The sequence below is a fragment of the Bos mutus genome, chromosome 7 (assembly GCF_027580195.1).
Source record: "Bos mutus isolate GX-2022 chromosome 7, NWIPB_WYAK_1.1, whole genome shotgun sequence".
In the NCBI taxonomy this organism is placed as follows: Eukaryota; Metazoa; Chordata; class Mammalia; order Artiodactyla; family Bovidae; genus Bos; species Bos mutus.
The window spans coordinates 66,140,476-66,163,853 of NC_091623.1; the positions used below are offsets into that span (position 1 = coordinate 66,140,476).

The 23,378-nt window shown below is 41.2% G+C and overlaps 1 protein-coding gene across 14 annotated transcripts in view; it reads right to left on the bottom strand.

The window, feature by feature from the left end:
* Window positions 1-2,886: 2,886 nt before the first annotated feature.
* The window catches only part of CTXN3 (cortexin 3), a 32,250-nt gene continuing 11,758 nt past the window's right edge, over window positions 2,887-23,378 (bottom strand). For 3 of the 14 annotated variants that reach the window (XM_070374045.1, XM_070374052.1, XM_070374047.1), the window contains 4 exons: window positions 15,133-15,200; window positions 12,473-12,688; window positions 12,058-12,150; window positions 2,887-4,055 (listed from right to left, as the gene is read on the bottom strand). In XM_070374045.1, coding sequence (XP_070230146.1) covers window positions 3,720-3,965 — 246 coding nt within the window. In that variant the 5' untranslated portion in view covers window positions 3,966-4,055; window positions 12,058-12,150; window positions 12,473-12,688; window positions 15,133-15,200 and the 3' untranslated portion in view covers window positions 2,887-3,719. Of the gene's footprint in view, window positions 4,056-8,809; window positions 9,495-12,057; window positions 12,151-12,472; window positions 12,689-13,595; window positions 13,753-14,248; window positions 14,378-15,132; window positions 15,201-15,862; window positions 15,898-23,378 lie in introns of those variants that run through there. The other 11 variants (XM_070374046.1, XM_070374054.1, XM_070374048.1 and 8 more) reach the window with 8 other exon arrangements.

Below are 23,378 nucleotides of genomic sequence, written 5' to 3' on the forward strand. Positions count from 1 at the left end.
TGTTTTATCACTTGTTCTGGTCTCTGGCTCTGGACAAGGGAGGGTGGAGCGTGGGAGACCCATATTCAGGGTGGGATCAAAATTGCCCAACCAGTGAGGGGGTGGTTGAAGAAACAGCAGTAATCTGAGAAGGAAAAACAAAAATAGAGTGGGGATAAAGTGAGGAGAGAAAGAAGAGCAGGCTCTGGGAGGCCCTGTGGCACTTACTGGCAATCCTGTGTTCCAAGGCCTCGTGGAGGGCAGATGGCTATTTACGTCTGTCCTGTTTTAGTAGCAGATCCTAGCGTGGCCCCAAGGGAGGGTGCAGATACTGGCCTTGACCACCACTCCCCATGTCATTTTCTTTCTCAAGAATCTGCAGTGACTCTCACCCTTCATTTTGCCTTTTCCGACTTCCGGATGTTCAGCTTCACCCTTATCCTTCCCATAAGAGTTCCAACTCTCCCTCCAACTATATTGTCCAGACAGGCTGCTCTCCTTCCTCTAAGCCCCACATCCTCACCCACTTTCCTCTTCTACAACTTTCCCTCTTCTCTTCCAATGAACATATCTAAAACACGCCTATCATCTTAGGTCAAGACATAATTCCTTTCAGAATAGCAACTTAGATTGCATAGTTTTATACCACGCACTTAAACACATACTGTCCTCACCTGACTCACTGTTACTTGGGATGGTTCCTTGACTATCTTGGCCCTCATCCATCTCTCCCATATTCTATCTCCTGGAGCATCTGTTTGCTGACCCGCCTCTACAGAATTACTCTGTAGGGAGGGAAGGCTGTAGGAATCTACATTTTCAACAAGCTCCCCCAGAGGAACTAAGGAGCTGGAATGAACTAAGGAGTCAGAATTTTAACTTTAGCTGTTTATTTTATATCTTTCCATATTGTTTCTACATTTTTACCATGGTCTTATACACCTTTTATAATAAAAATTAGTTGGGGTGCATATATATTTGTTAAGCTCTCAGAGGACTCTGATGGTGTCAGAACCATAGGTTCCCACAGTTGTTTGAACAATGGCGCGGACACGTGCCTTCTTTCATTTCTCAGCTCTTCCGTGAGGTCGACAGTTACTCAAGAGCAAGAACTAGTTTCATGTTTTTCCTATCTTTCCAGTGCTAGAAATGCCAGGCTCAAAGCAGGAGCTCAATAAGTACTTGAAGGGGTTTGAACAGACTCCCAATAAAACAGGAGAAAAATTAAATAAGGATACACATGACATGGTACATTTGAAGAAAAAAGAAACTTTACAATTGGTAGGTTAAAGAAAGATGCAATAGTAAGACAGAAAAAAAGATACTTAGGTGACTTAATAGACCACAGGATGACCACAGATCAGCATCTGTGTCATGTTTTGGGAATTAGAAATGTAGGATCTCTGAAGGCATCAATTAACTTGTAGCATGATGAAACCAAGAGGTGGTTATCTTTTTAATTTGGCTCATTCTTATAAGTGAACATAGTTATGAATTCTATAGCTAAAGAAAGCTGAGTAGTTGGGAAGAGTTAAGAATCAAAACTTACATACTTTGCTAGTGGAAATGCAAAGTAATACAGCTGCTTTGGGAAACAGTCTCACAGTTCTTCAAAAAGTTAAACATAGAATTAGCATATGGGCTAGCAAATCCACGCATAGGAATTTACTCAAGGGAATTGAAAACACATATCCACACAAAATCTTGTACAAGTGTGTTCATAGCAGCATTTCTTTTAGACTGGCCAATGAATAACCATGCTAGATGAATAATGGCTCCAGTAGTAAAGAATCTGCCTTCAGTGTGGGAGACCTGGGTTCGATCCATTAGAAGATCGACCCAGGCGAAGATCCCCTGGAGAAGGGAATGGCAACCCACTCCAGTATTCTTGCCTGGAGAATTCAATGGATAGAGGGGTCTGGTGGGCCACAGTCCATGGGGTTGCAAAGAGTCGGACATGACTGAGTGACTAACACAACACAGTCTAGCCAAACAACAGGATATCATTGGCCATGAAGTGAAGTGAAGTCGCTCAGTCATGTGAGCCACCAGGGAAGTCCTATTTGGCCATACAAAGATGTAAAATACAGATCATGCTACAACACAGATGAATCTGTCTCAAAAACATGCTATGTGAGAGACGCCAGACACAAAAGGCCATGTATTCTTTGACTCCATTAGTATGAAATGTCCAGAATTGGCAAATCCTGAGAGACAGAAGCTGGATTAGAAATTACTGGATCTGAGAAGAAAGACGGATGGGACATGACTGGTGGTGGGTATAGAATTCTGGAATTAGATAGTGATGATGGTCACATAATTCTGTGAATATATTAAAGACCAGTGAATTGTTTACTTTAGAAGGCTAAATTTTATGGTATGTAAATTACATTTTAATAGAGCTATTATTTTTTAAATGAAAATAAATCAAGAGGGAATATGGGGGACAAGGGAAAGCTGAGCAGAAGAATCTCCAAAATGTTACAAAAGAAAGAATAAGACAAGGGAGAAGTTTTACTAAGGGCTGCCTTTTTAGGCATAGTTCCTTTTTTAAACTTTTTTTTTCTTAATGAAGGCTAATTGAGGAGAAAATTAGAAGACATAGACTTTAAATGCAGCCTTAAGGAGTTTAGTTTAGATGAAAGTTTTTCCTATCCGTACAGAGTTGGAATAAGAGGTTTTCATATCTCTCTTTTTGGGAGACTTAAACAGTGCTTAGAATAGGCCCCATGTGTCAATCTGTGGAAGCCCTTCCTGAAATGGGAGAGGGATGAATCAGATGACCTTTTATGGTCTTTGGTCTTTTTCTCTTTCTCAGAACAATTAGTCCTCAGCATTCGATATAACACACTGCCTCCAGAGCGCTAAAATAAGAGAGAGGAGACACTTCTGTTTCTTGAAAAGTTTTATTTGGTTTCTATATCAGTCATAAGCATACATTCTTCTTAAGACTATAAAAGTCTTCTCCTCCAAACAGTTAACTTGTTATTGAAAAAAAAAAAAAAGCACAACTTGAAATAGCTACCTATTATTTCAATCAATTGTGCAAAGAAAGTAAATTCAGATTATGTATCATTACCTCTACTCATGTTATTAATATGAATACATAGAATGCACTTGGCCTGGTAAATAGTTTGCAAACCTTTGAATTCATTTTATTTGAAAAGTAAAATAACATCATCCTCACTCGTATTTCCCAGAGATCAATCACTTCTTCTAAGCATTCCCAATTGCCTCCCATTGCTCTTAGCTTTAGGAGACAGCAAGTACCTGCTTTGGGTCTGTCCACTCAGCAGCATCCTCCTCATTCTCTGCCCAGGACCCAGATTCCCAAGAAAAGAAAACAAGCTGGGGGACAAAATTAGAGCAAGGAAGTCTGTTCTGGCCCTGCCTTCAGATTCAAACCAGGTCTTTTTTCCTGGTGACCTAGTCAGGTCCCCCAGGTCCAGTAGGGCTTCATTTTAGGCAAAGTCACTATTGGTATTCTTGGCTTCATCATCACACACATTCAACAATATTCATTCATTGAGTAAGTGTCGAAACTGAAACTTTCCTATTTGGGGTTGGTAATAGAAACCTCCATTTCCAATGTCCTCAAATGTTTACTGAATAAATGGATTGTGGTTCTAGAACCAGATAGGGTGAAGACTTCGAGTTGCTGAGAACGGTGACTAAAGAAAACCTCTCACTGAGACACGAAGCACTTCTCTTCCTCAGGATGGACTCCTGCTGCTGTCCTGCTAAGCAAGGGCATGGTCAAACTGCCCTTTCTCCAGGCCTTCAAGTCCGTCAGCCCAGGTCGAGGTTGGCATGCTCCGATACGGGTCCAGAAGAATCCGGAAGCACCTGACGATGAGGATGCCCAAGAAAATAAACAACAAAATCACAAAAACAAATGTGGTTTTCTGCTCCAGAGACATGCTAGAATCTGATGACACGTTCCCAAGGGGCAACAGAGGAGAAGGGACTGGCTGTCCTCCATCCATCGTCCAGGGATGCTGGAGCACAGGGTCTCCCGGCTTCTTTCTCTTCCATCATCAGCCTGCCGAGATCATGGTGGCTGCACCCTGGAGACGCTTCAGAGAGAAAGGAAGGGAAGAGAGGGAGTAAACATCAAAGGGCAACTTTATTTCTGGGCTCACCATCCTATTTTTCAGAGAGAAGAAGCAATCGCTAAGCTTTTTCAACAGGGATTCTTAATTCCATATAACTATGGGGAAGAAAATGTTACTCTTGCATGAAACTACCAGACTGTTCTCAGGGTAGCCACGTGGAACCAGGAGGGATGGGCAGGGATGGCAACCAGAGTACAGAAGATGAGAAATGTCCAAGACAATGTTGACTTCAGGTGTGTTGCCAACTTGACATCCAAACCTAGCTTCCCTGCCAAGTCTCTTCCAGATTCCCTCCAGTAATAATACTCTCACATCATTCTTATAATGAGACCATTGACTGGATACCAGCTGTGTGCCAGGACTGTAGCTAAATACAGCAGAAGATAGCCACTCTATCACAGGCTCCATGAGAGCAGGGATCTCTGTAGTATGAAGAAACTGAGGCTGGAAAAGTGTTAGTCACTCTGCTGCTGCTAAGTCGCTTCAGTCATGTCCGACTCTGTGTGACCCCATAGACGGCAGCCCACCAGGCTCCGCCATCCCTGGGATTCTCCAGGCAAAAACACTGGAGTGGGTTGCCATTTCCTTCTCCAAAGCATAAAAGTGAAAAGTGAAAATGAAGTTGCCCAATCGTGTCCGACTTTTTGCGACCCCATGGACTGCAGCCCACCAGGATCCTCTGTCCATGGGATTCTCCAGGCAAGAGTACTGGAGTAGGTGTCCATCCCCTTCTCCAGAGGATCTTCCCGACCCAGGGATCAAACCTGAGTGTCCTGCATTGCAGGCAGATTCTTTATTGTCTGAGCCAGGCTGGAAAAGGTGCTTAATATAGAAACTCTCTCAAGAAGCATTGGGTTTGGGTCCCCAGTCTCTAGCCTCCGTGTTACTGTGTGTGGGACCTTGAAGAGGTCACTAAGTTGGAAAGATGAGAAGTAGAAATGGCTGTGTGCTGTCTCACAGTGCTATCATGAAGATGAATGTCAGGGAAAACCTTTGAAAAGCATACAAAGATGAAAAGCAAAGGAAACAAAGTGTTGCTTCACTGAAGACAGGACTAAAGAAGCTACCATGCTCCTCCTCTGCTCTCTCTCGCAGCGCCCAGGCCAAGGGAGAAGGGAGGGGTCTCAGACTCCCAAACCATCAGACTCCTGCTGCTTTTCTCTCTTTTCATCAGAAAACAAAAACCTGGTTCAATACTTGATCCTGGAAAGGACCTAGAGAACCGAGCTAGGGAAAAGAAATTGATTGCATTTTTAAAAAAGCCTTACAGAAGCTTCCTACTGTTTGTTTAAGACCATTTGGTCAGAGGAAGAGAAAGAAAGAAATGTTATCACTATTTCTATTTTGCTAGTAGAAAAACTAAGGTGTATGGATATTACTGTTTGTCTTTAAAGGCATATTGAAGTAGACATCGAGGCCAGTGAAAGCTTCATATATTGAACTAAACCTATTTAAATCAAATTTGATAAAGAAAAGTACTTACATCAGACATTATAGGTAAATCATAGGACATATTTATGAATCTGTCTTTAAAAAAATTACATAGTCATCTATGGAAATTACCATGAATTCAAAAGAAATTATGCTCAGTGAAAATGAGCAACCAAATAAAAATAGAATTATGGCCTAAAGGATTAACATAGTATTTCTTCAGTTAACTTATAATCATTGTCTTGAGGTATAGAATTAGTGAGCATAACAACAGTTTGCATATATGTTGACACTTCAAAGTTTATAAAATCAGAGTTTAAAAATAGTTTACAAAAGGAATTACAACTGGTATCTGGGAGGAAGGAGTTACCAGTTTAGGGGAAATAATATTTTGCAGCTCCTTGACTCTGAATTTTTTAAAGGTTGGAATAGTTGCAGTAGAGTCATTTTTATTTTAAAATACGATTGGAGTAAAATTTGTTTTTTAAAAACATCTCCTTAGGCGTATAGAGGATATTCATGGATTGGGCTTGGTTTGCTTGTTTTTAAGCACCCTACCAGTCTTGAGTGTTAATAGGAACTGAAGAGGGGACAGGAAAGGCAGCCAAGGCAGCTCCCCCTGGTGCTTCTAAGGACATCCATACCCACACCAAATACCCAAACTGGACTTAATCATACCAAACAAAAAATTCCCCAAAACCTGGGTCAAAAGAAAGCCTCGTGGTGATAGAGGAATAGATGCTTAAGCTGTGCTGCGCTTAGTTGTGTCTGACTCTTGCAACCCCGTGGACCGTAGCTTGCCAGGCTCCTCTGTTCATGGGATTTTTCAGGCAAGAATACTAGAATGGGTTACCATTTCCTCCTCCAGAGTATCTTCCCAATCCAGGGACCGAACCCTCATCTCTTGCATCTGCTGCGTTGGCAGGAGAATTCTTTACCACTGAGACACAGTATGTGGCCTCTTGTCATTCCATGTCCTGCTGATCCCTGGCCTTCCCACTGGCTTAGTACAATCCATTTTACTATGTCCATTTTCCGTCTGGCCCAAGTGAAACCAGAGCCATTTTCTTTGTTGTTTAACACAACCGAGACAGGACTGCATTTTTAGGAAATTTTTTTAATGAAAACATTACATAATCCAAAAGGGAAATAGAAGAAAAAAGAGGACCATTAACTGTAAATTTACAGCACAAAGTTTGCTAGATCTGTGAAGGTCAATGACAACAGTGGAGAAAGAGCCTTTTGAGACTGTGTTAATGACACCCTAGCCATGAGCTGTCTGACTAATATAGCGATACCTTTTCGGTCCCTCCCTTCCCACCCCTGGTCTTCACTTTACTATCATGACAAGCACCATCATGACACCCTGGACCAGTCTGCTCCAGCCTTGTCCTTTGTACAAGGCAAGGTATCAAGTCCTTTTGTCTTAGCTAAGCATCCTATAATTCCTAGGCTTATTCCATAACTCAGGTTCTAGAACTGGTACACCATTCATTTGGGGGATGCAGTGATGGGCAACCATTCCAAGAAGTCCCAGTAAACAACCTAGTCATCTTAATTTCAGATTATCAGTGACATCTCTCTATACATGAGTCTGGGGCCTCACTTCTTCATAGGGAAGCCAACTATTAGAATGTCATAACACTCAGTTTTAATTTGCAATTTTACCATGCTATGCTGATTAAAAGGCAGATTTAAGGATATAGTTAACCCTCTTTGCAACCTGATCAGGTGTTTTGAGAAGCCTGCTAAAATATAAATATATATATTCTTGTTCTCTGAGCCTTTCCCCACCAACCCCTTTTAGATATACCAAACTGAGGAAACAAGAGAGATGAAAGCATTTTGAGAACTCTACAGATCTTTACAGATTGTAAGCCTCTCCCCTCCCAGCATACTATGATGCTCAAGTTCCTATTAAAATAACTTCATTTGGTCAAATTATCACAGGTCTCTATTAAAGTGCGTATTTTACCAGAGAAAATGAAACATTAACACATTAGCAGGGATTTGTCTTTGAATACTGTTCCTGTTTGGAGGAGGTAGAAAAGAGGTAGATAGAAAGGAAATTGAAGGAAGATCTGGCTGGGAGCAAGAGGCTGCTAGAGGGACTTGCGGGAACCAGACATGGGGGCTATGAGTCAATAGTCCAAAGGGAGAGTCCTGGGGAAGGAAGGATGAGGGAGAGTGGGTAGAGATGAGAAGAGGAGATGGTTATGAAGGGAGATGGAGATCCAGAGATTCATAAAGAAATGCCAACTATTTCCCAGTTTTGCCTGGAACTGCTTGAAATCCCTAGAAGAGCCTGCTTGATTTTAAACCTGCAATCAACTAATCAATAATTTACAAATTTGGAAAGCTCAACAGCATGTTTAAGCTAAAGGAAGCATCAGTGTAAGATGCAGAAATAGAAATAAATGTAATCACTTGGCCACCACAGTACAAGAATATTCAAAGACACCCAAATTTTGTAAGTGCCTGAGAGTAAAGTGTTCCTTTTTTTGGTAGAAATGATTCTTAGGGAACGGTCACAATTGCTTTTACCTAAACAATGAAATGTTCCTTTCAGATGAATAGTGGAATGTGGGCAAGTAAATTATTTTGAAAGATTTTGACGCAACCATTATCAGCATTAATAACAACAAAAGGCAGTTATTTTAAGAAGGACCAGAGTCACTCACAGCAGTATTTTAATCCTGACTGGCTTTCCCTATCACACAGCACACCTGTCTTCCCTTTGCTTGGTCCCTTTGTATGTGCTCAGGAAATAAAGTCTAATTTTAACGTGGACCAAGGAAAGCTTAATTGAAAGCTGCCATTTTCAAAAGTCATGTAATACATCCCTTTTCTCAAACTAAGCTCCTTGGACTCTAAGTTCACAAAGTGCAAACACCCTGAATTAGTCACAAAGCCCCGTGTGAGGAGTCCATCTCAGCCACAGTCATTCTCACTGTCGGCCACGCACTTTAGTCCGTTCGCAGAGAAACTCTCTCTTTCTTACCCCATACTTCCTCTATACTGAGTCATGATTCATCTTTCTAAGCTGAAATTTACCATTCATCCCCTCAGACCACCCTTGTACTCCAATATCCAAGACCCTCACCAACCCCTTAACCCTCTTGTGGACCTAATACACCTGTTTTCTGGACCACAGATTAGATGGCAATCTGTCAGTGGAATTTTTCTAAGGTATTACTGTATTTCCAAAGTAAGTTCAGAAAGGAACAAAGATCAAATCACATTTGGTTTTGAGCAAAATGACCAGTGGACAAGAACAAACTTACATGTAATTGATCTGCAGTCACCTAGGGAGAGGGTCCCAACTCTGGCCGTTCAGCAGCTCCACCTCACACCTGGTAGCCTTTGAACACCTCCGGGTTTCCCACCTCTGAGCTTTGAGTCATGATGCTGTCCGCCAGATGCTCTCCTCCTCACCCTCTTCCCACCTGCGGCTTTCTCTCCCTCCCTCCGGTCCACGCCAAAGTCCTCCTCCCCAGCAGGTCCTCGGTCCTCCCTTCACCCGAGACACCGACGCTTCCTGCGCACTGTCCCTGGGAACATTTCACCTGCACTCTGCAGCAGCACCTATTACAGGATATATCTCCACTGTGCTCCTCACCATCCCCTTTTTAAACAACAGGCTCCTTGAGGAATTCCTTGCTGCTCTGGGATCATTGCCTCTCTAATAGAGGTTGAAACAAACCTCTGGCCCCTTAGAGTTCAGGGAACTGAATTCAAGCTTGGAGGTGCTGGGTGGTACAGAGAAGGGGTGAAAAAAAGAACATGTCATCCACCCTAACTGGGGTGCCAGGCCATTGTGGTTGAAATAGATCTTGTTTCAAAGAATCACAAATAATCTGAGTCACAATGACATTTTAATAGTCACAGAGCTCATGATTTAAGAAGCAGTTGTTTGGTTTTTTAAAATTTTCTTTGGCCTCACTGCTGATGGGTAGGGTCTGAAATATAGAAATCCGCTGGAATTAAGCACTCTCCTTTCTGTTTAAGGGGTCAATCCTTTCTTACCTAGATTGCTTTTTGATGGGGAAGGGTAGCCATTTAAAATATCCTGAATTGTATTGTCTTACATGGGAACTATCAATGCCAATACATATCCTTCTCAAGCTTGGAGCCTTTGGACTGTTCATCTCATTATAAAATTTCACAGTAAGAAAAAATATTTTGTCTGGAGAGAACTATCTTAAAGTAATGATATATTTCTTATTTTCCAAGTGACAGCAGCAGAATTCATTCATTGCATTTGGCCCCTTGTTCTGGGAAACCACACACAGGCATTCGATTTCACCATCTCACTTTTGTGGTCATCCCTCTCGCGATGGGTTGCAATAACAGCTGCAGTAGATGTTGTGTGTGTATAGTCCTACCTGGCACATGGTGAGCTGTTCAAAAACTAGGTGATGAGGAATGAGTGTTTTCTCTTTATCTCATTGTTGTGCAAAATGAGATTTATTGCTCATTTCCCACGCAGGAATGGAGATTGTTAAATAAACCGCCCCAAATCAAAAAACTCAAGAGTAGCCCCCTTCAAAGGGGAATGAGTAGAACGTCATCATCCTTCAACTGCTAATGCCCTGCAGGGTGCTGTGAAACAACGCAGTCTGTATTTTAAGTACTCTGAAACCATATAACTGCTGTACCTAATTTTTAAACCTTGTAGGCCACAAACCTAGTTATGTGACTTGATGTATTTTCAAAAGCAGATGTAAAGACAGTTCATCCATCGAGCAAGAACACTCACAGGCTTGTCCAGCTTACACTCACATGTGATGGACGGGACACCTTGTCCCACAAAGACGTCCTGTGTACCTTGTTTATATTTATCTAGCAGCCTAGTGAGACCAATCCGTAGACTGTGAAATAGGGAGGGAGTTGGCTAGGTAGGCAGGACTGAATTTGCAACAACTGACAGGGACAAACTTTGTCAAAGTGCTGCGTTATCCTGTAGTAGTTCTGACGCTTGGCTGTTGAAATGTGAACATGTCTTGTAAAAATGGAAGAAATATATCCTGAAACTGAGGCAGAATAAAATCACTCTCTACTTTTTTGAGCTAAAGGAAGCCTCAACTGCATTGCTGTCTGTATAGCTGGAGTGTCTGGAGGTATATCGTCCATCCCACCCACCCACCCCCGACGTGTAAACATCCCAGTCGACCCTATTACACATCTCCCCCCACAACTGTGAGCCCACCACCAAAGTCACCTCATTTCTCTTAGAAATTCTGTGTATGAATCCAGTGAAGAGCAACTTGCATTCCAGGATATACATGCAAAGATGCAAAATGTTTCCTATAAATTCACAGAATACATGGCCCTTTTGGTGGCCAGCCAAGACCTTGAGGTAGAGATTTCCGGACTCTAAGTACTTCAGGCATTTTAACCACCCTCTCCCCATTTTCTGGCTCACATCAATACATGGCAACCCCCATGTTCCTCTTTTTCAACACCACTCCTATTCTGATACAATAGCCCTGATGATTCCAAATTCACAGGATGGTTAGGAGTAAATATTAATTTATACACTTGAAAATTAGACGCAAGGCTAGTAGAAAGCCCATAGACACCAATTTTAAAGACAAGCGAGTGTGGTCAGCTACAAATGTCAACAGGCAGTTTCAGAACTGTTGCTAGACCTCGCTGCTGCACAGGAGGTCGGCTTCCTCTGCTCATCTCTGCAAAGTCAGCTTGCAGACACATCTGCTGCTTGGTTTGGGGAGTGAACCCTGCTGTAGCCAGTTCACCATGCTGGTCAGCAGGGGACCTTTATCTTCAGCCTGAGCCCTGACTGCAGCTTTACTTCCTCCCTATTTTCATCTTCCTCCTAACATCTGCTTTACGAGTTTTAAAGGGACTGCAGGGCAAGACTGCAGCCTTGCTGAGAACATCAGAAAAATAGCCTGCGAGTGCCCAGTCAGTAAAGGGGGGTGTCAAAAGGTACCACGAGCGAACTGGAACTTCAAAGTCCAAACAGTAACCTTACTGTTCAACTCAGTTTTCCTTCTCTTTCCTTGTGTGTTTCCTAGTGAAAGAGAGTGCTTGCTGATACCTCAAAAGGCTAGGGCTACACACTGCCCAGGGACAACAGGGATAGTCAGCACTATCACTATGAATTGTGTGGGTCATGATCCTTTGTAACCAAATTAGAACATCCCTGTTACATTTTGGAAGGTGGGATGTTTTAGGTGAATAGGAAAAAAAAATGTAATGGGCAGAGAGCTTTCAAGAATAATTTACTGCAGCTTAGCAAAGAAAAAAGCCTGTTTTACTATTCTCTTATCCAGTGTCTGTAGCATTATAAACTTAAGCATGCTTTAAAAATACAGGCATCATTACATTTCACCCCCGTGCATTAACTTTACCTAGCAACTATTTAATTAGACTTTATCTGACAGCTAGATCTAAATTCAGAACTTGGATCCAAAAGGCATCCATGCAATCATGGCTCATGCATATATTTAAAGTTAGAGGAAAGCATCTAATTAGCCCACCATAGACACAGATTTTGGTCAAATACCTGGATCTGGCTGAACAAACACTTGATCCATTTCCTGGTGGAACAGTTACAGGTAGTTACAAGCCTCCTTAGCTTCCATTCTTCCCGACCAGGCTGTGAGAAAGCAGTAGGCAGTGGTAGCTGCAAGCAGCTGATGGCACACCCCAGAGCTAAAGCTGTTGTTTCAGGCTTAGAAACTTCCCATTAAAACCCCGAGTTAAAGGAGCATCGTCTTTCTGTGTGAGGCATCATTAGCGGCCAATACAGCTGCTTCTCTGAGGCGAGCCATGATTTCGGTTCTGCCTCAGCAACTCTTCAGAGAATTCTGCTTCAGTGAGTAGAGGCAGTATCCTAGCAGTGTGTCTGAAATCATCTTCAAGAAAGCATTAACATTCAAAAGGAGTACAGGGGAAAACATCACAGGGCATTCCCATACCTTTTCAAAAATCAAAGCCATAAATCTACCAGTGTCTTGCTCTTCTCTATTGATTGTTGACACTATTCCTCTTTGGGGATGTCAATTAGCACCTTGCAGCAACCAGCCTCCATATCGATCATGGTTTATGACCTTCAGGCCAACTTAATTAATGGAAAGACTTCTAGGGAAGGGCATCAACTTAGCATTTAGGAGATGAAGGAAAGACTCCTTTTCCTTAAAAAAAAAAACAAAAAAAACAAAGTTGACCTTCCAGAAAAGCAATGATTATGGGAAGCATGGAGGAAAGAACAAGTAAAAAAGAAAATCCTAATTTCACCACCTGTTTGTAAATTTACTACGTGGTGGGTTGCCAGGTCCACTCTCCTCTGGGCAGCCTGCATGATTGTGACCTTGGCAGGCACTCCACCCGACACAGACCATCTGAGCCCACTTGGTGAATAAAGATAGACCTTCATTGAGAAAAAGTTGTACTAATTCTAAAGATTCTGGTTACACGGCATAACACTTATACTATTTTCCTTGGACAAAGTACCTAAATAAATTGGAAAAATATTATAGGATAAAATTCATCCTAAAAAAAAAAAAAAAGTGCTTCTCTTGAAAGCATTCAGCCTAATCCTTAAGATGGAACATCCTTGATTTTTGGCAAATCACCACTTTCTTTGTTGAAATGGAAGAACAATTAGCAACACCCCCACCCACCAAATAATGGGGTGCAAGATATTCAAAGCTAAGTCTCCCTGTGCCTGTCAGCTCTGCTGTCTCTTCAGCTCTCCTGAGAAGCTGGCCATGACCCAGTAGCTCTAGGGGACTAGAATGGAGCTCATTCTCTAAGAGGAAACCCCCCGCCTGCTAGCAAGAGACAACAATCCTGGATAAGCCTCCGATCCAAGAAATTCAAATGCTAAGGATTAGAGTCTAACATCAGAATCAAATGCTTCACAAGGACATGAAGGTATTTTCCCCAGATGTTTTCCAGACTCTTTAACCGAATTTCCTTTCCAATTAGTGTAACTTAACTATATTTTCTCTCTCTCTCTCACACATACACAAAGACACACAGACACACAAAACAATGGAACAAATGAAATCCAACAGAGCACTGTCATTCAATACTAACTGGTATCCATGCTTTTCAGCCGACGGTGCTGGTGGATGGAGCACCCTGCTCAGTAATGCTAACAGAGTATGGTTCAGGGAACAATCTGACCCCACCCTCACTTATATACTTATCATTCCATGGGGTAAGAAAGGACTCTAGTTAGAAACGAGCCAGGTTACCACCAGTTCCCTGCCCAGGGGCCCCTCAGATATTGTTGTCATCTATAGACAGTAGAGGTGGCAGGGAACCCGAGAGGGCTGTGGTTGTCCTCTAGCTACTATGCAGCCTGAGCCCATCCCAGGGAGATGAGTGCCTGGCCTATTTTTAAAACTCTCCAGAGAAGTAGATTCCAAAACCCCCTCTGACAACCTCTGTTTAAACTAACTCCTCCATTGCTTACTTCATCTCAGTGAGTCAGCGCATTTTCTCTCCTATCCCCTTTGTGGTCATTAACCACCGCAAGCTTCTGTTAGAATGCTCTTCCACAAAGGAAGTGAACTAGGTAAGCCAAAGAACATTTGATGAAGATCTGCTGCTACAAAGATCTTCAGGCCAAGTTTGGATATTTCTTTTATAAGATAATTATCATTGGAATGATCAGTATCAGCCCTTCTCCCCTGCAGTTACATTATGATAGTCGTCATGAGCTGAAACAGTGAAGAAGGACTTACAAAAAGTTTCTCTCTTTGAACATTTCATAGTAGGTTCCAGTCCTTTTGTTTTTGATAATCGTTATAGTTGTTTGAATTGCTCCCCAAATTTCTGCTTTCTAGTCCAGCTTTAAACAGGAACATATAAGGCTGCACAGAGATGTTTCATGTTTCAGACTAACATGAAACTTGGTGAAATAGGATGATTTCATAGGTTATATATACTATGCTTCTCTGACCCCAGGGTTATTCCTGAATGTCAGTTCAGTCTTTTTATCACATGATACTCTGAGTTAGTATTGTTAGAAATCTATTTTAAGAACTTTTCCTACCTTCTAATTTCATCTCACTTTTAATATTCTTTAGGTTACAGTTCTTTCCTAAATTTCTCTTACTGCACTTTTCCATAAAGAAGTAGACAATGAATATGAGGAAAAGTTCATGAGCTTTATGTCAACACAAGGCTGTACTATTATTAATTATCATTGTTTCTTTCTGACTCTACCTAATTCTCAAAATCAAATTGAATTGATTCTTGGTATACTTTTCAAAATAGAAACATGATTTTCTTTTCATTTTCATTACTAGATTAGTGGTTAAAAAAATCTTTTCCTCCTTCTTTTAGGTAAAATTTTCTTTGACACTATTCAAGAACCATTAAGTTCATTCATTGCAAATCAGATATGTTCTGTGTTAAGCGTGCTCAGAATAAAAGCGTGCTCAGAATAAAAACTATAGGTGTTACGTCCCTGCTTGAGTTCGTTCAGGTTGTGTACTGCACAAGTCTAGGCGGCTTCCTAGTAAGAACCCTAGGAGCTTACCTTCCAGCCATGCTTGCTAAGCTTCTTGACAGATAAGCCCACCTCCACTATTCCCCACTTCCTCCCCTTCCCTTCGCTACTCACCCAGCAGGCATCTGAATCATGTTCTTACAGGACCTGATTTCACAAGGTCATTTGTAGCTTTTAATTGCCTGAACCAAAAAAGAAAAACAAAACTCTTTACCATTAATCTCTCTTGTTCTTTGTGACGACATTGGACATAGCTGATCACTCTTTTCAAGGAAGGAATGGGGAAAAGAACACACGGAGTAAGATGGATGGGGTGGCAAGAATGCACATGACAGCTCTTAGAGCCCCTCTCCTTTGTTAACTTCTGCCTTCAGAGGTTCTCTTTAGCCTTCCAAGGCTAAAGCCAAGTGTAACTTATGTGACTACCAGCAAATGTGAGATTGAGGATGTGAAAACAGGCTGGGATATGCACTAATGACTCTACCACTTTCAATTCATTAAGAGAGAATTGGAAGTCAGTTTAAGTGTGTCTTTTTAAAATGGCTTCTTAGTTTAAAAAAATCAATGCATCATGTAACATAAAGTAAAAAGAAAAGTCAAGATAAGCTCTAATAGCCCTCTGATTTGCTAGGTCTAAGTATAAGCTTATTTATCCACTTGGCTATCTTCACAGGTCAGTGAACATTCAAAGCTCAAGGGAATAGTTGGAAAGATTTAATAATATTTATACCAAGCCTATAAATAAGGATCTATACTCAAGCATTATTAAAAAGCAAGCAGGTTAAAGTCCAACTGCAAATTGGCAGCCTCCTGGTTTAATCTTTTCTTGAATGCATTTCTGTACCATCACATCTGTTGTCTGGTGAATGCTCAATTAGTAGTCGATGAAGCTGGAGCACAGAGAAGTATAAAAATGAAAATGAGAGACAAACAATGTGCAACTCAGTGGAATTATATTTGAAAGAAAGAAAACACTAATAGAATTTCATACTTGTCAGGATTACAGATTGCCCTAAAAATTATCAAGTTTATTTCTTCCTAAATCAAAAACAGTAAAGGATATAGAAATGAAATGTATCATGCTCATAAAAAAGCTGATGTCTCATCCTAAAAAGGAACAACTTCACAAAACGTATCATATTAATTCTATTTAGAGATAATATTTGCAAAATTTTAGTTATTCTAATTACAGCATGAAAATATAAGAGCATCACCATGGCTTATTCACTGCTCAAAGGAAATTCATACTGAGCAGTTAACATCCTGGTGGGTAAATTTATTCTTTTAAAATGACTTGTACAATAATAACCATTTGCTTAATGACTTTGAAATACTTAATGCCTTTAAAATGTCATATAAAGTACTAATTAGGGTTTTATACAAACCATCCCTCTAAATTTTTATGCTGTCATTTTGGCAGGGTTCTTTCTTTCTGTTCCACAGCTGCACTGTAGAAGAGAAGATACATGGAAAACTTGAGGATTAAGCAGCTTAGAACATTAAGATGATTTATAAAATGAAATAGAATGTATCTGAGAATTACTGACCTTTTAGCCTGACTTTAATACCTGACAAATGTCTGGAGCTAAAAATCTTGCCACTGAAAAATCAATTTGAAAACACTCAGAGGAGGGAAAAATCATATGAAGCAGTTAAAAAATCCTTGTTAAAAATATAGTGAAAAACCAATCTCAGTTCCTGATATTTAAAGTTGTAGAAATTACTGAAAGAAGGCTGAGGAAATAGTAATAAACAGCATTTATGATGTGTGATCACTGAATACAAACTTCAGCTGATTCAACACTGCATTTTATGAGTAACATAATTAGTTGCTGATTGAAAAAATGTTTAAGTTTACAATCATGTCAATGAGATTAGTCAGAAGTTCTAGTCATACAGCATATTATTTTAAAAGGCAAATATTAAGGGTATATATTTCTCTTTTGAGTCTACACCCAAAGTTTGTAAAAGGCCTGCCATCTATAATTTTTCCTTTAAATAATATATATGAAATGTTTATGTATGCTGCTGCTGCTGCTAAGTCGCTTCAGTCGTGTCCGACTCTGTGCGACCCCATAGACAGCAGCCCACCAGGCTCCCCCATCCCTGGGATTCTCCAGGCAAGAACACTGGAGTGGGTTGCCATTTCCTTCTCCAATGCATGCATGCATACCAAGTCACTTCAATTGTGTCCGACTCTGTGCAACTCCATGGACAGCAGCCCACTAGGCTCCTCTGTCCATGGAATTCTCTAGGCAAGAATACTGGAGTGGGTTGCTGTTTCCTTCTCCCATGTTTATGTATAGCAAGTACTTAAATGTTATAAATCACCTGTGTTTCTGTTATTAATATTAAATTATATCTATTTAATTTATAAATAAAATAGCATTAATATTACATTTTATCACAAGCTTGTTAAGCTTGCAGATTTAAGGGGTGGGCCCTGGCCCAGATTATTTAATTAAATCAGGCCAAGAATCTATATTTCAAATAAGAAACCAATATGATTAATGAGGTAGGGTGTCTGAAGTCTACACTTAGAAAGTAATATAGTTAAATTTTTTTCCTCTCAGTGAATATTTGGCCATATTAGGCATTTTAACCCTATGAGGAAAGAACCTTAAGCTTAAAATTTAGGGTATCATGTACCTCTTTGAAAAAATGGATTGAATGCCTGAACCAATCATTAGAAAAATGCATACAGCCTGCTTTGAAAAACTCTGACTGAAATGCCCATTCAGAACACATGCATCTCCTCTTTTTTTTTTTTTTTTTCTTCCCTGCTCCTCCCCTTCTTACCTCTTGCTAAAGTGGTAGTAAACAGTGGCAGGAATAGAAGCCCATGGTGATAAAGACAACATAGTGGAACAAGAGGCAGAGAGAAAGTATTTCTGAGAGAGGAGTGTGGATGGAGGAGCGTTGACTAATGATGCTGAGCTTTGGAAACATACACAGGAGGCTGCAGCTTTGTAAGGGGTGACTGTGTGCCAGGGAAGACTAGGGTCAAAAAGTAAAAAGGGGCTAAAAATAAGAAGTGGAAGGCCTGGGGACAGATGAGTGACCCCACTGCCTTCCAAGATTGTAGAGGTAACTAACTGGTAGGCCAGAATCCTGATACAACTATCAAGATGGGTGGTGGTGGGGACTGAGTGAAGTCATCCCTTTGACGGAAGGAACAGCACAGATGTCAATGCTGACCAAATAGGGAAGAGTGAGGTCAATTTGTTAATAAAAAAATATCAAGAGAACTAAAAGGAGGAACTGTTAAAATTTCATTCTCCCTGTGGAACACCGAAGAATTGATGCTTTTGAACTGTGGTTTTGGAGAAGACTCCTGAGAGTCCCTTGGACTGCAAGGAGATCCAACCAGTCCATCCTAAAGGAGATCAGTCCTGGGTGTTCTTTGGAAGGAATGATGCTAAAGCTGAAACTCCAGTACTTTGGCCACCTTATGCGAAGAGTTGACTCATTGGAAAAGACCCTGAGGCTGGGGGGGATTGGGGGCAGGAGGAAAAGGGGACGACGGGGTGAGATGGCTGGATGGCATCACCGACTCAATGGACGTGAGTCTCAGTGAACTCCGGGAGTTGGTGATGGACAGGGAGGCCTGGCGTGCTGCGATTCATGGGGTCGCAAAGAGTCGGACACGACAGAGCAACTGAACTGAACTGAACTGAGGTTAGCCATGAGAGATGAATACTGCACAGAGTAGCTACTTTTCAGTATAAGCCTTTCTGTCTGAGTAATTTGACTATTTGCAATTTCACTTTGCAAAGTCAGTCGGTGTAGTATGAGCCAAATATTAAGAAGTAAATAAAAACCCTACCTGAAACCCATTGAGTCTCTTTACAGGATCATCCTGAGGACCATCAGTGAATGGCTGGATAATTCTTTGAGAACAGAGGCTTCCTCACATGCCCAGAATCACCCCTCAAGGGCTGTGGTCCATTCTGCATGCAAGTAAACAGATCCTTCTCTGTCTTCCTCAAACATCTTGTGTACACTTAAAATCTGATTTCTTGTAATCACATGCAGTGCCCTAAAATCTAAACAATTGCCCTGTTTTTCCCATATCACTCTTATAACCTCTATTTTATGTGTGTTATCTATTCACTTATGCTTCTAACTTCTGTTTAATTATTTATCCATTTATTTTTGTGTATACACTTATTTCCCTTTAAACTTTAGGATGTTTGAAGAAAGCTATGAAGTACAATAGGTTATATGTTATTAGTGGTAGCAGACAAATAAAAAATTTTATTATGTATTCGGTGAATTTTCCCATTGCTAGGAAAGGCTTGATGTACTTGTTCTCAAGTTTTGAAGGATACAATCTTTTTCAAATGCTTGTTTGGCTGAAATACTAGATAACATCAGATCAGATCAGTCGCCCAGTCGTGTCTGACTCTTTGCGACCCCATGAATCGCAGCACACACTAGGTATTTTATAAACTTTATTTTGCAGCAATTGTACATAAACAAAAGCAGTAGAATATACTTAAGTTTATTCAGTCTATGTTACTACCACAGAAGTGAAAATACCGCTTAGTAATTTAATAGGGACTGAATACAATTCAGTAACAGTTTTCAGAGAGCTTGTGAAAAAGTTGGCTCTTCGTTTGAAATGCTCAAGAACAACACTTTAAAATGACGCGAGACAGAGCCGATATCAGCCTGGTCTCACTTCCATTTGCTTTTGTCCTCATGAGAATGCCCGTCAGCATTAGTTTCAGGAAGGGGCCTGGTTTTGTTCTCAACATTTTTCTTAATTCAAAAGTAGATATGGGGTCAATTGAGAAAAATGAACATTTCATGTTCCCAATAGCCCCATAATCAGTATTGCATATCACGAATATGGTTAGGGGCTTGGGTCAAATGCCAATACAATATTCAGTGGACTATGGATTACTAATGTGTAAGCCAAGAAAAGCTGTGTTTGCAAATGCAAAAAGGATGAAGAAAAATCTCTTCATGGTTCCCTGCACATGCCCACATCTGTAGGCCAAGTCAGGGGGGCAGAATGGGACATTCGTCATTAACAGAGACCTCTTCCCTGGTCCAGCCTTTAAGGATTAGCCTCTATGATCCAAGATGAGCCCTTGCTGGCTCCTGAGTCTCCTCTGTCTTCATTCCCCTCTAGGGATAGAGTGCATGTTTTGTGTGGCTACCTGATTATAGTCACTTGCATCTTTTTTTTTTTCCAGTCCTTTCTCTTTCTGTAGTCGCATCACTAAAAACCACCATGTTTCCTATTCCTAAGCTACTTATTGAAAATAATAAATTACCTTTCTTCCCTCACGTATTGTCCATTCAAAGGCTACCCGGTTCAGAATACTAAATAGGCCAAATAAGAATAATGGAATTTATATTTTCAACTCCTGTCAACAACTACTCATTTTATCATCTTAATATCTAACACCACAAAAGCAACAGTAAAATAATGATGACGATAATTAGAATAACAACACAATTACAATAATATAATTCAACAAGCTTGTACCTTTTGTCTCCTTTGACTTTTGACTCTTACAGTGGCAAGACTTGAGCCCTTTTACATGTTTTTATCTATCAAAAGGTACGTGTGTGTGTGTGAGTATGAATTTGTTAAGGCTTTCTGATTAGACTGTAAGGTACTTGAGAATAAAGAAAGCTGAGTCTCTTATTAATGTATTTTTCACTTGACTGGCTATAATATTAGCAGAGGTAATAATTTATCCACAGGCTTCACTCTTTGTTACAGATCGTCCTAAATAAACATCGTAGTGGTATTTTTCCTAGTCATTTTCTCTTGCAACATCATTGTCGTACTTTGCCTGTCATATTAAAATAAGTCCAACCAGGCATAACCATTAATTACTGCCTTCCAACCAGTAATCTTCATTCATATCAGTCAAGAGCAGCTAGATAATCTGTGATTTTGAAAAAAAGAAACTTCAGTGGAAAAAATAAGAAAAACTTTTTTTCTCGCTACACATTCATTACACATGTGGGGACTCTACACATTACACATGTGGGGACTCTGCTCCGATGTCATTATTACCCTCATCCCAAGATTCAGACAGAGGGTCTGGCATCTACCAGATATGAAGGTAGAGAGGAGAGAGAGCATGGCATGTGTGTGCTAGTTCTTAAGACCTCTGCCAAGTGGCTTCAATTTCACTGGGCAAAGCAAACATCATGGCCACATCTGAATTCAATAGGCTGAGTAGTATAATCCTTCCCTAGATAGGAACACAGAGCACCGAGTGACACAGTCTACCATTACAGTTAGAGTTTTACCCTTTACAGAGTGACTTCCCATAGATTACCCATCTACCTAAGTCACTCAGCTGTGTCTGACTCTTTGTGACCCCCATGGACTGTTGCCCACCAGGCTCCTCTGTCCATGGAATTCTCCAGGCAAGAATACTGGAGTGGGTTGGTATTTCCTTCTCCAGGGGATCTTCCCACCCTGGGGATTGAATGCAGGGTCTTCTGCATTGCAGGCAGATTCTTTATCTCCTAAGCCACCAGGGAAGCACATCCTCCCTCCCCTGCCCATAGATTATGTTCCCACAATAACCTTTCTTTGGCATCTCAGGATCCTTGAGCTTTAATCTTCAAACTATCTCCCACCCAGCTCCACTTCATACAGGTCAGATCTCCTGCTTACCCCTCCTTGCTTCCCCTTTCCTTCTAAGTCTCCCCTTGGATTCTGATGTCTAGGTTCATTTGCTTTCTTTAGCCTCTGATCTATTGGGTCCTCTTCTGGGTTACATCTTATTTCCTTTCTAGCTGGATGCCATAAGGCAGTCTTTTGAGCATGTTGTCTTTCTGATACAATCCCAGAACATTTTGGCTCTTGCACAATGTGTTTCCACAGCCTGACATTTCTCGGTCCACTCCCATACCCTGGCTCCAGCCTAATGGATCACACATGATACCCGGTTCCTCACAGGAACATACTATCCCAGGATACAAAATATTAGTATTTTATATCTATGTAGACATCGGAGAAGGCAATGGCACCCCACTCCAGTACTTTTGCCTGGAAAATCCCTTGGACGGAGGAGCCTGGTGGGCTGTAGTCCATGGGGTCGCTAGAGTCAGACACAACTGAGCGACTTAACTTTCACTTTTCACTTTCATGCATTGGAGAAGGAAATGGCAACTCACTCCAGTGTTCTTGCCTGGAGAATCCCAAGGACGGGGAAGCCTGGTGGGCTGCCGTCTCTGGGGTCGCACAGAGTCGGCCACGACTGAAGTGACTTAGCAGCAGCAGCAGCAGACACTGGAAAAGCCCCTGATGCTGGGGATTGAAGGCAGGAGGAGAAGGGAACAACAGAGAATGAGATGGCTGGATGGCATCACCGACTCAATGGACATGAGTTTGAGCAAGCTCTGGGTGTTGGTGATGGACAGGGAAGCCTGGCGTCCTGCAGTCCATGGGGTTGCAAAGAGTCAGACACGACTGAGTGACTGAACTGAACTGATGTAGGCATGGTTTGGAGAGGTGAAGTGGTTTTCTCCGGAACACAATGATCACATTTAAAATATTTTTGCCCATCTCTCACTTTTCTGCGGGGCCTAAGATAAATAGACATGGTAATGTCTAAAAATATCTGAGTTTGATAGAGGCCTTTGGGAAAACAGTGATATTCATTTCTTAGTGGGCAGGGAAAGTGGATGAAGACACTACATGAGATTGCATCCAATCTGAATTTTAAGCATTGCCCCTCTGGTCTGCAGGAATGTCTTGTTCCAGCAAATTGACAAACAGCATGGCCTGGATGAATCTGAGGGGTGTATGGGTGGGAGGGAGCCAGATCTCCACAATAAGGCAGCCAACTATTTCTTGGGTTTGATATCCTTAGGGGAATGTAGGTGCCCCTTTTCATCATTCTGACCTACTTGCAATGTTTCAAAAATAATTTTTTTGCTAATTAGAGATTATTCATATTTGTCTTACTTATTCTCCTGTGTCATCTTTTGTTGTTGTACTGGTTTTTTCCAACTGTACAGAATCACTAAAATCTTTCTTATAACCACCCTGACCTTGGCCAACCCCTCTCCCAGTTCCATGTAGAATCAGAATTTTAAAAGCATGGCATCATTTCAAATAAGGTAGAAGTGATCATTTAGGATAGAACTCCTCAAGGCATAAACATTATCTAATGGATTTTGCTTCTTTGCGGCCCTCTGAGGAGAACATAAGCCTGAGGCCTTTGTGAGTGCAGAGGCAAAAAGCTCCTCAGAGCAAAAAGAAAAGAAAAAGGGAAAAAACCCACCCTCATACCTGAAGTCCATGTTCTTAATGGGGATGGACCCATTTAGCTTCCTGCATGGATTTTGAGTTTTGAGGTTAACACAGATCTTGAAGT